General features: G+C 47.9%; 2 protein-coding genes across 18 annotated transcripts in view; both read right to left on the reverse strand.

The window, feature by feature from the left end:
- The window catches only part of LOC126578442 (neurocalcin homolog), a 94,292-nt gene that overhangs the window by 10,376 nt on the left and 71,126 nt on the right, over positions 1-12,790 (reverse strand). For 7 of the 8 annotated variants that reach the window (XM_050241000.1, XM_050241005.1, XM_050240999.1 and 4 more), the window contains exon 3: positions 4,411-4,916. In XM_050241000.1, the coding sequence (XP_050096957.1) occupies positions 4,411-4,480 (70 nt within the window). In that variant the 5' untranslated portion in view covers positions 4,481-4,916. Of the gene's footprint in view, positions 1-4,410; positions 4,917-10,355; positions 10,475-12,790 lie in introns of those variants that run through there. The other variant, XM_050241006.1, reaches the window with a different exon arrangement.
- The window catches only part of LOC126578444 (neuronal calcium sensor 2), a 69,929-nt gene continuing 63,939 nt past the window's right edge, over positions 6,801-12,790 (reverse strand). For all 10 annotated transcript variants that reach the window (XM_050241017.1, XM_050241012.1, XM_050241016.1 and 7 more), the window contains one exon: positions 6,801-11,444. In XM_050241017.1, coding sequence (XP_050096974.1) covers positions 11,268-11,444 — 177 coding nt within the window. In that variant the 3' untranslated portion in view covers positions 6,801-11,267. The remainder of the gene's footprint in view (positions 11,445-12,790) is intronic.

Consider the following 12,790-nt stretch of genomic DNA (forward strand, 5'->3'; position numbering starts at 1 on the left):
AAGAGATAGAGAAGACAGACAGACAGACAGACCGGGGGCATGTGGCACACTCGGAGGAGGACAGGGAGGTGACGCAAAGCACGGAATCGTAATCGAATCGGACCGGAACCGAGCAACAATGGGAATAAATATGTTATGGCTTCATCACCGGCTCCCCGCCCCCCGTCCTCACCACAAACCGAATCAAGAAACCGGAAGCTGTGTGGAAAGACTTCCTCTTCCTCTCTCTCTCTCTGTGTCTGCCTTTTCCTGTTCCTGTTTCGACATTTGGTGTATTGTTGGTTTATGGTTTGGCGCCTGAGCGCTCCCGGATGCCAGGTGGGGCAGGGTTGGGTTTTTATGGGTTATGGATTGATAATTGATGGCTTCATTTTGGGCGCCAGGTACGACCTTAAAGCTATCTTTAATCGGAACGCTACGAATTTTCTACGAGGTTTAGTTTCTGGCACGAACTAGACACTTTTTGCAACGTCTTTAATGTTTGATTGTCTTTGTCTTTCTTTGTCGTGCATGAGAAACAGGCACTGCACACTTGAAGTATTTGGTGTAAACAATGCTCTGTGCTACGAAGATGCAGTTTGCAAGCAGCAGGCGATGCAACCGAAAGCAACGCAGTAGTCATTGAAGGATTTTCGAGGGAACACTTCTCCGGTTGTCTATCATCATCGAGTGCAGTGCTGGCTCTAACGAAAAAGAACATCTTTCTACACCGAATGACCATTCGAAAACGCTACTATCCACCTCCAGATCGATTCGTGGCCTGGTTCAAAAGTCATTTCCGTTGATATCACTTTCCTTCTGGCCAACTCTCTCTCTCTCTCTTTGCCAAGGATCGTAAAGTAAAGGAATGATGTTAGACAGGAGATAGGGAACAAGACTATCTCACATCTAACTACCACATTTGATTGCTTTCCACTTTTAGTGCTCGGTGTACGATGGAACGCGCGGAACACATTCATCCGAAACTCGGGCACGGGAATCGAAAACATAAAACACCAGACACGTACACCATTCCCGGGAATGCACTCGTGCTCCAGTACTTGGCACCAAGATGGCGAGTGACTGGTCTTAATGGATGAACCATCCTCCTTCTTCGAATTCGTACCCCAAAGGAACCGCCAATGGAATGGTTTCCTTTGTGCTTCGTACCCTGCCCGGCTTCGAATTACAGTCGCCGGGATGACGATGCAAGGAAATCCTTTTCCTCCCGGAGATCCGCGCCTTATTCCTCGCGATTCGTAGAACTCCTTTCGCTCTCGGTGAAGCTAATTTAAAACGAACCTTTTTTTCGGGGAAATTCTAAAACAAATACACAAATTAGCAGCATGAGAGCTGAACCGAACCGGAGGCGGAATGAAAAACGAGCGACCGTAAGTACCCGAGACCTCTGGGAGAGCAGCACCTTCACGGCAGTCCCGCAGTGGGTGAACTGCCAGTAACGAAATGCCGGGGGGGATCGATGTGACCCCGCTCATCCTGTTCCCAGAGCGTAAGAAAAATGGACGGGGACCGTGGGACCGTCTCCTGAGCCGTGATTTATCCGAGGGGTTTCCACGACCTTCTTCTTCTTCTGCTGGTGGAGTGGCAGGAACCGGTGGCTGCGACCACTCCAGCCAATCCCGAGCAAAAGAAGATTCATTAATTTCGCTTCCTGGCTGCTCTCACGGGATAAGAAGCTGGTTGGTTGGTTCGTTCGGAAGTGAGTTGGTGGTAGTCGACCTTCCCGGCAACCAGTGCTCAAGAGGAAACCTTCCATTCCACGGATTGTTGGCTCTCGAATGCCCGGATGTACCAGGGCGAGTAGGGCGAGCGATGAGCTAGCAGCAAATTGAGCGAGAGCAACCAGAGCTGCAGCATAACGGCAAGAGACTCCCCTCCGGTGGCAACAGGGTGGGAGGGAGAAAAGGTCTAATTAGGTGTGGTAATCTATATCGGAACGGTTTCGATAAGGTCTTCGATTCGGTCGTTCGATCGACTCATATGTGGTTCATTTGTGTGTCTTCATTAAATTGCGGTTTGCTTCCATTATGCTTCCGGTCCGTCCGTGTGGTGCAAGATACAGGCAGCGGCATAAAAGTAGTACCAGCAAATGTTGTTCGTTTGCCCATTGTTTCGATAAAGTTGTGGAACATAATTGAAAATATGTTCTTTTTCTTTGTTACTGAAAGATCGTACCAATTTCTGTGAATGTCCATTAACGGGCTTCATTATTGTTTCAACAAACTCGGATTAACTCACCACCGGCATAGTACCGTTATCTGTTGACTACGGGGTTATCAGTAGGTGTCTATCAAGATTTATCTTCGTTTCACCGGAAATTTACTTTTTACATTTTGAAAGTTTACATCAGCTTAGTGCTAAGTTGGTCTCTTTCAGCTTATTACGCTGCTAAAAAGTTCTAAGTAGAAAGAATTGACTCGCCGTGTCGGCAACCGAACTTTACGAACTTTGTGATGTTTCTCTCTTGTCTGAGCTGAGATGCAAAGCAGTGGAATCATTCTTTTGCTATTATTTTAACCTTCCAACCCAAAAGTGAGCTTAAAATTGCCTTACAATTTAATATTTTTGCAATTTCGCCACATGCTTCTTATTATTGAGGAGTGGCAGAGCTATATTCGAGAGAGCTGTTTGAAAACAGTGAATATGTGCTCTAGACGCTTAAACAATATCGATTTATTATCCTTTTATCAACAAAGATAAAGTTATTTCTAACACTTGCGACCACTAAAACCTTAACAGCAAGTCCTAAACAAATACGATGGCCCCTTTCGCTGCCAGTATGCAACCGATAGCCCAATGCCAACATGTTGCTTTCATCGGATTGTGGCTAGCCATTCGATGGTGATAAGAAAGGAGAGTAAAAACGAACTGGCACTGGATTGATTGAATTATTATTAGATTCGTTTCATAGCTCAGTACGCACTGAGTGTTTGCATTCTGCGCTACGGCCATCATTTGCGATACCATTTACTGGTATCGATAGAGTATCGAGATCGGGAAATGATTCACGCCCTCTCGTTTGATGTTGACTCAAAAGCCCCGCAAAAGGTACTGTGGTCGTCGCGGTTTTGGTCGCGCCAATAAATTATCCTGATGAAGGTCCCCTGATCGCCTGACGAGGAGGAGAACGGACATGAAGCGTCCATAAAAACTGCCAAAAAGTGTAATAATCTTCAAAGTTTCGTCCTACGACTAACCTCACCGTCCCTTAGGGGCCGTGTGGTGATGGACAATGAATCACTTTAGGGCAGCTGCGAGGATGTCGAACGGATCGCAGACCGTAAAAGGCATAACGGCGACAATGTAAGCACACCGAGACACGGACACGCATACAAACAGAGAAGAACTGAACCTTCACCAAGCCTTTATGAGGCTTCGAATGTGTTTAATGAGCATCGTCCGTTGCTGTGTGCGTCTATGTGTGGTGGTGGTGATGGTGGTCAACCCCAATGGTTGCCACAGGCCACGTCACAGGCCACCATCAGCACCACCGGCTGTGGACACCTTGGGTCGTGATTGATGATCGGCATCCGACCCAATCGTTCCCTATCTCCGATGGGATTATTTTCGTCCCCGAAGGTCAAAGGATACTTCTCGCATGCTCTTAGCCGAAGGAACCGTGATCCGGTTCATTGGGAGCAGGAAGGAAGCTGTCACCGAGTAGAACACTCCTTGTATTGATGATGGCCAGATAGATGAAGGTGCCTTCTGCATGCCACAATGGTGAGCAGCTAGCAATTGTTGAAACACTGGATTAACATGCAAACAGACCATCGCTCGTCACTAGCAGCCCGGCGTGGTCGACGTTAATGAGAGAGAAAGGTGTTGCTGCGCTGCTGCTACAAGTGTGCCACAACATCTGTCCCGGTTCTTCAAAGTTTTCACAAGTAGCGCAGAGACTGCCTTTGCACTGTGAAGCTTCTAAGGTAACATCCAGTTCCCAGAAACACGCCGGTGCCCCCCCCCCCCCTCGGGAGGCTGTGGAACTGGAGCACATCCTCCACACACCGGAAGGACGGGGGGGGGGGGGCGTGTTTGTAATTACATTTTGCAATTAGATAACATCATTCGTGCCAGTTGTTATTAAGTCAAGCGATGCGATGCTCTCTCGCTTTCGCTCTGGTTTGTGGTGTGCCAAGAAGTAGCAGACGTGCCTCAGAGGAAGTTAATTTTTCCAAGTGACTTTCTGCAGCAACCGCGACTTCCGTTCCGACCGACTAAGGGGGTGAGAGGGAAATGGCTTCTTCTTGTGATTCGTGCATGCGAACTACCATCTTCGTCAGTGAGTCTCTCTGTGGCTTGATGTGTGCGTGGGTTTGTACCTTTGTCATGAATAATATTAATGTTCCAGAGTAATATAGAGAGCTGAAAAAAATGGAGGAAAAAAGGCAGAAAACGCTCGAGACTGACCTGAGAATTCTGTGTTCTGCTTCAGATCTTCCAGCACCTCTGGCTTCAGTTTACTGTTCTGCTTGCCCATCTTTTGTGTGTGCTTGCTTTGTGATTGCCGCGGTCCTCGTCGCCGTTGACGCTGACACACCAGGTCGGTCAGTAGCCCTCGGTGCTTCCGGGTGCTGCTGCTGCTGCTTGCGCGATCCGTCGATTCGACGGTCCCTGCTCCTTCGGTGCTGTGCTTATGATTGGAGACCGTTAGCCGATGCCGGAGACTCACTCTCACTGCTTTACACTTTTCAATTTCTTAATTAGAAAAGAATAACGCAATTTATCTTGTTGCTCTTGCTCCTTGGCTCCTGGAGGCGGTGTGGCCCAGTCGTGTACGGTCCCGTGCGCTTCTGCCGGATCCAATTTAGTTTTGAAGATTACCGACGCCGAACAAGTCCGAGTCCGAGGAAAAATCTGAACCTGGATGCTGGTGGGCTCTCGCACTGCGTCGAATATGCTCGCTTAATGTTGCTCTGCAATGATGAAACCGAGAGAAATAGAAAGAGAAGCAAGCGATGAGAAAACGAACCGAATATAAGTAACAAACGACTGAATCGGTGCGCTATTCTTGGTACGCCATTGCCATTATTAATGGCTTTTCTGCGTATCCGGTGCGATTACGCCGTCGCCCGCCCGGTGCCGCCAAGTTCGTCGCGAGCGCGAATGGCGAATGAATTTTCCACAAGCTAGTCAGCGCGGAAACGGCATTTGTGCTGCCTCATTCCTGCATCACGCGTCGTTCACTGTCTTCCGCATATCGAGAGTAGATGAGAAAGCATGAGAAGCTTTAGGCCGAGCTTAATCCACCTCTTGGCCGAACATGATCTTTCATTCTGGCACAGTTTGGCTTCCCACCATTGCTACCAGGAAGGCGGCAAATGGCAATCGAGAATGAAAATGAAATGAAATGATCTTCCTTTTTTATTTGCTTTCTTTCGGAGAGTACAACCTTGCGAGCTTCTCTATTGCTGATCATTTTTGTACGATGTGAATGGTGGTGTCCGATGGACGGTGCATCGGCGTTATGGATAAAGATTAGAAGATGAAGCCATTATCATTTATTCCCACGTGCGCTTAGGCGCTTGGCGGGTGGATTAGCAGCGATTATTGTTTAGTACGATGTGCTACAACACTGGCATTGTACTATTTATATTAAATTTCATCAAACATTTCTCGTGGACAAACTGCAATCCAAAGTTGAAAGTTACTATCGCGAACTTGGCCTACTTAAACCAATCTGCACAATGCAGTAAAAAACGTCAATCAAACGAATGGATTTCAGGGCGCTATCACACAATACACGATGATACCCCTCTTCGCAGATCGGAGAAAACTCGTGCTCCTGAACTCGAGTGCACGAGTGGAGAGCTTCCGGGAAGCAAAACAAGCACTTCCTCTGACCGGATGTACCGTACCATGGCCGGTCAATCAATGCGGTAGGATCGGGTAAGTGGTACGCTAATTGAATATTGACCATTTCCTATTGGCCATCAAGCGAGCGACCCGGTCTACCGGGTCGTAGCGAACAACAGTGACCGTTCTCCGTTCCATGCCAGTCGCTCGTCGATGGTTTCGATTGGAAGCGAGCGCAAAAAAGAAATTAAATTTCCACTAGACATCCAAGCCAGCCGTGGGGGGGTTTTAAAGTCAAGGGCGACTGTTCTATGATCCCGATCCATCATAAATTCCTTCTCAATGCTGCTGTCAACACTGATCACCGTCGCTTGTTTGTTCGATTAGCAACGCCTGCTTTGTGGTGACGGTGTTTCATGGTTCCACGAAGCATTACCACGGTGTTTACCATCTTTCCAGCGTTCCCACTTACTAAGCATGTTTCTATTCCTCTTCCTATCCATTACCCGTACTCGTTATCAAGTTTCTTGCTCAATTCACGCCGACGGACGCAGATCGATGACGGTTGTTGCACACAGAGTTTCAAGCTTCGGCTTGTTTGGTTTTTTTTGTTATCTTCTTAGTTTTATTCATCGTTAAAAAATATGCAATCATGAACTCGGAGAGATAACAAATTGGCGATTTCAAAACGAGAACTCAAAAACGAAAACAGAAAACGGGAGGGAGAAGGAAACGAACGAACGAACGAACGATCGAACCCAACGCATCCGCAGGCATTACACGCTACGACACTACACTAGTACGAGGACACGAGTGACGGACTCGATTCTCCTCGATAAGGAAAGAGCGGTCTTGCTGCTGCTGCTGCTGCAGTGAGAGAATTGCGATTTCGATTTGGTTAGAAATGGAAGTTTTTGCTTTTTGGTTTTTGGACTTTTGCTTGTTTTTGTTTTTGCATTCGTTCGGAGCGGACAAGAGTGGTATTATCATTAGACTACAACAAACGGAGATGAGAAAAAATGGACATGGCAGGAGAAAGATGGATGTAGAAAGGGTTCTATTATAGCAGCAGTCTCGCTTCGTTTTTTTTTACTTCTTTTTTTGCGCTTTTAAATACGTTTTCTTCTTCTTCGTTTTGCTGGAGGAAAACATTTCCTTACACATGTTAAGCATGGCTTTTGCTTAGGAGGGAGGAGGTTTGCATACACGCTCATCATCAAGTCGTTCTTCTTGCCGTGAGTAAGAGTATGGGAGGGGTGTGCGGTGTGGGGTGTGGGGTGAGTGTGTGCGCGGGGTTGTGTGACGTATGAGGCGTTTTTTGTGTAGTGTCCTTGGGAACCATTCCTGGTATGATTTAACTTGCAGCTGGTTTGCATTCTCTTTTCTCTATGCTCACTGGAATAATGGCTATCTCTGTGGCTGGTGAGAGGGTTCGCTGTATTAGCTCTTTAAGCTCTCCGCCTCCTATTGGCGGCTACCGATCATCTGACACCCAGCGATCAACCGATCGCCATACGGCTACTGCAAGCTGTGTAGCCTCTGTAATGGCGCCGACCCTGAATGGACCATTCTACAGTATTAAGTGTTTGAGCTAAGCAGCATTTGCTAAGCATCCGGTATTTTCGGTAGCGCGGTTCTAAGGATACCTACTAACGACAAGGTGCACGGTGTGAAGGTGAGAGAGGACACAGCTCGGGAACTGGGTGCTATAAGGATGATGGGAAGGAATAGGAAGGGAGCGGGTGCTTGTTGCGTGCACCAGTTGGTTCAAATGTTTATAATTTGCTTTGTTTTGCGTTTGTGCTAGTAGACACCAGTTAAACTTGTGCAGAAATGTACTTTGTGGTTTTGCTTTTGCTTCTCCTCTGCTCGCTTATCTCTTTTTCTTCTTCATCTTCTTCACGTTAATAATGTGTTTTGTTTGTTTTTCTCGAATTTGACATCTAGTTTGTATCATCTTGTTTTACTTCTTCTTCTCTCCCATGCCAGCCTTCCCCACTTCATTCGCCTTCCATTGTTTGCTCTCTGTTTTCCATGAGTGTGTGTGTTTTTTGGGTTTTTTTCTGCTGTCCGCTGAATTTGGTGAGATTGGAGGGTTGCACTCCCTGCTGGCATTCCCTTTTCTTCGCTTTCGTTTACGCGCTATTTCTCGACTCGACGACAAACGTTCTCAGTTGTCTCTGTTGCTCTGAATGTGTGTGTTTGGTGTGGCGTACGTGTAAGTGTCTAGATTGAGCAGCAACTGCTTCCTCTCGGACTAACAAATACCTCGCACATCTCGCATGTTCATGTTACGCGTTCCGATCGATTTGACTATGACGAGTGACGGTGAGCGAGTTCTGCCCCTAGGCTATGCTATAACCATTCTAAACCCACGCGTTAATCCCTGTCCGAGCGTACGCTTCTGTTACGGTTGCTTACAAATATATATATATATTAATTTATATATATGCTTAAAGAATCAACATTACCATGACACGACCGCTGCCCGTGGTTCGTTTTGCTTATACTTTTACACCAAGAGAGAGAGAGTGGGAGACTGCACTGGAAACGTTACATTTCGACATTGAACAATGTTAAACTCACTCGCCTCCCGCCTCCTTCCGATCGCGCGAGTCTTTTTTGGAGTTGTTTTGTTTTTATTCCATACCAAGGACAGCGGGTAGCAAAATTGTCGAAGGGAAAAAAGCTCGCACCACGTGTGATGATGTGTTTTGGTGGAGGGAGAGCGTGGAAGGGAGTGACACTTTTGCGGAAACATTCGGTGAAAGTCTCTCGCAAATGGGCTGCAAATGGCAGCCAGTCGCCGCCAGCCAGTTCTTTGCCAACCCCACAGATTCACAGCACAGACGACGACGACGACGACGACTAGATCAGAATATTAGAAATACTGCGAAAACAAAACGAATATGTACACCCAGGTTGCAGGGGAAAATGGAAAGTCTTAGCAAGCGGTGCCACGATGCCACGAGCCTGTGGTGACGTAGGCAAAAAGAGAGCGACAGAGAGATAGATAGGACGGTCCCATGTGTCTAATGGGCATGGAAATGGTACACGCAGATTCGATCTCCTTGAAGTGCCCGATCGCGCATCATTGATGAACTGTGGTACCGGTGGCCGGTGCCGATAATCGGATTACTAATTTGCTAGGTCATGGGTCCGCTACTGCAAAGAGACGAGCAAGAGGAGTCCAAACGGACGAAGAACTCCATTTCTATTGACTGCAGTGCCATTTTGGGGTGGAATCATTCATAGATTCCAGGACCTTTTTAACCAGCCACAACTCTCTTTCACTGCCCTGAATCGTTGAGTAGAGGCATGTGACCTTAAAAGGATGCTGCGTACATATTATACTCCCCGCATTCCGCACAAATTTCCATGCTCTTGATTATGAAATTGTATTAGCGTTAAAGTGAAGTTGGCCCATTCGTGAGTGTGACAATCATGAAATCTCTGGTACTGGCACGACGACGCTGCCGACGACCCTTTTCACGAGTTGTCGAGAGCAAATGGCAAGACAAACCCGCATTCCGTGCCGACAAAATGGCGCTTATGCTTGCAGACCCATACATACACACGAAGCAGTGCGAAACGACCGCGCATCAATATGTATGAGCTGCTGCTGCTGCCGGGTTGATGAAGTAGACTCTCGGCCGTACAATGCAAACGACCGAAAGATAGAAGGCAAACATTTGTACAAATGACTTTCTTTCTCACGACAAGCACAGCACCACCAGCAGCATAATGAATGTATTCCGTTTTGAAAAGAAAAGCCCGAAACTTCGAGACTCAGTTTTAGGGGGTGGCCACGACGAGTGGTGCTCTTTGTGCACTTTGCCTTGCTTTTCATCGAAAGCACCATCGCATGCGTTGCGCGATTTGTGAATTCTTTTCACAACTTCTTTGTAATGTTGTCGCAACCTTCCTCGGCATTTATATCTCTCTGCGCGGAAACGGGCCCTCTATTCCGGATTCCGGTCGGAGTCTACTCGCAAACCGCGTGTGCGCGTGTGTCCTTCGTTTGTCAGCTTTCGACACCAGCGCCGGCCCGTTCACTGTCGGATCAGCGATTGGTTCTGTACATCTATCGATGGATGGCACTAATAGCACGATTATCGGCACGGCCCACGACAGTGGTGATGACCGTACGATGGTAGTAAGCAGCTTAGCCCGGGACACGGCCGACAGCATGATGCTACGCATTCGCAGTTAGAAGCATTAATTAAGCCGGAACCACAGGGAGAGAGTGAGGCTTAAAGATCCGGCGGGCTGAGCACACCTGAAACTTGACTTCTAGTAAACTCACCACGCTCTCTCCCTACTGGCGCCTATCAATTTTGCAAACCTATTTCACCACATCCTTTACTCTCTCAGCTTTGGGATTTGAAGCATCCATCCATCCATCAGCATAACAGCGTGGTTCATGGTGCTACGTGTTAGTGTTTGTCTGTGTCAGTGTTGTTGTGTATAGGGTAGCGGCGCTTGGCAGGACAGTTACTGTTTGATTACAGCTAAATTGGTACGCGCGATACAAATTCCCTAAAGGTCTCTTATCTTACCCTCCTCCGCGTGTGATGCTCCTCGCTTCGTTCCTTTCCCTTCGGTCTTCGATACACGCAGTAGATACAGTATATTAAAGGTATTCGCCAGCAAAATGGTTTCTAATGTTTAATCCGTTACGCACGCGCAGCTATTTAAAGTTTGCACGTTCTAGCAGTGCTCACTAGCATCCATCGGGAATCGGGATCGGGAGATTGTGTGCAGTTAAAGTTTCCTCCTGCCACCGCAGCTGCACGTGACTCAAAGGACACCGAAAGGAGAAGGAGAGATAGGAGGCTATTGGCAGGCTGGCACGAGAGAGAGAGAGAGGCGAGAAAGGATGGGGCTTTCGTTCGCGCAAAATAGTATTTCTCAGCATTGCCAGCGGCGCAGGGCACTGTGCTCCTAGCTGCCTACCCTCTAGCCTCCAACCACAGCTTCCTCTTCTACGAGCGCTGTCACTGGCCCTTTCTCTATCATGTGTGGATGAATGTGTTCGATTGTTACGCTCTGTTCTTTGTAGGTTTCTTTTTAAGTTTTTTTTTCCTCTAAATATATATCATGTATATCAATATATATATATATACTATATGTATCTAGTGCATCTTCTCTGTGTGCACGCTGCGCGTACAGCACAGCTCCACCTGTGTCACTTTAATTCGATCCAGCTACGATCCGTTCTCATCTGCGCGCTCTGGCGGCATGCCAGCAGCAGCAGCAGCAGCGGTTGCGTTTGTTTGATGATTCAAGATCTTGCCGTGACATGTCTGCTCGTGTCTATGTGTGTGTCTGTGTGTTTGTAGAGAAGAGGGAAGGATGGCTGCTGTTGTGTGTGCTTGGCTTAATGACAAAATGGTTTGTGTTTTTTGTTTGTTTTCTTTTCTCTCTCTCTCTCTTTTCTCGGGTGGCATCCGGCATCCGGGGACCCCCGCTTAAGGTGCTAGCATCTTGGAAAGTTCCTCGTCCTGCAGGCAACCCTTCAGGAACTCGTCCTGCGTCAGCTGACCGTCGTTATTTTCGTCCATCTTGGCGAAAATGTTTTTCGCGCGCTCTTCCGCCGAATCGGCCGGCTTGTTCGAGGAACACGCACCGAGCATGTCGTATATTGCCTATTGGAAGAGAGGAAGAGAGGGAGAGAGAAAGAGATCGTTATTAGAATTGCGTTAGCTGGCCATTACGCGCTCCCGGAGGAAAGGTATAACAACTTTTTGTGATCATTTAACTTTCCCCAACGAACATTACGTTGCGAGTACATTAATCAGAGTTCGCTTCACCCAAATCAGCACCACCATCATTCTTATCGAACGTGTGGAAAGCCACCGTGGAATTGATCGATCGATCGGGCCTCAAACACATAGAGACATTCTGCAAAAGCGCTTTTCACGCACGCGTTTGTGGGCCACCGGAGGAGGGGGGGGGGGGAGATTGCCAGGAAAAGTTTTTCCACCGTGCAACCAATTCCATCGGGCCCTCCAAACCATAAACTTCACACGCCGTTAAGCGGGAATGGGGTGTGTTGGCAGCCGGGATGAAAATGGTGGCTCTGGTTTTCACGACAACAGCGCAACATTCCTGCTGCTTCCTGCTTGCGCGGCTACTACATGTCATGGCCAATCCGCCGTTCTCTGTACTGATGATAGGAACGCAAAGGTATAGCGCTGCTGCGGAGTGCGGGGAACGAGACTTGCCGTCGTCGTAGTCGTCGACGACTAGTATGACGCCACAGTGCTAGGCAAATGCCAAAAATTTGGAAACGAATTGGAGCGTATCGCAATATGTTTCCGGTATGCTACCACATAAAGTAACACACTACCAGCAGCAGGAGTAGCAAAATGGCACCCTCCAAGGGAGCACAAGAAAGGGAGAGAGTGTTCGTGAGGTCATACATTTCCGCCCAGCACACAATCATGACTATGCTGTGGTATATGCTGTGAGATGTGCCGTCATAAACACATCATGCGCTCTCTATGGACACACCAGAGAAAGAGAGAGGAATGGAAGGTCAGGTGAAGCATTCATGCTGGACTGAAGGACCTTTTCAAACGCGCGCGCGCGCGCGCGCCGAGGGAGCTGCTTCCCTTTGAAAACAATAAATTCTGGCCACGCCAACACTCGCTCAAAAAGGGCTTCAATTTGCAACAACACACACGGCTGGCGTCGATCACAGCTTAAGCTAGAACGCCGGCAAGCCGGTGGCCAGTAGTCGAAATCGGAGTAAACAAGAGAAACATGATTTATGGTATCGCCGTTTGTCTTAATTACAGAGCTTCCTTCTCTGCACTCGCACCCGGAATGCAGCACGAAATCCAACACTACTAAATATATATACATGGAGTGTTTGTGGGTGTGTGTTTTAGAAAGGGAAGTACCGAACGGACCACCGTAATAAATCCTCATCGTCTTCGATCATCGGACACTTCTTCGCACCATCAGCATATGCGGCGGCTGTCGAGAC

Source organism: Anopheles aquasalis, chromosome 3, assembly GCF_943734665.1.
Source record: "Anopheles aquasalis chromosome 3, idAnoAquaMG_Q_19, whole genome shotgun sequence".
Classification (NCBI taxonomy): Eukaryota; Metazoa; Arthropoda; class Insecta; order Diptera; family Culicidae; genus Anopheles; species Anopheles aquasalis.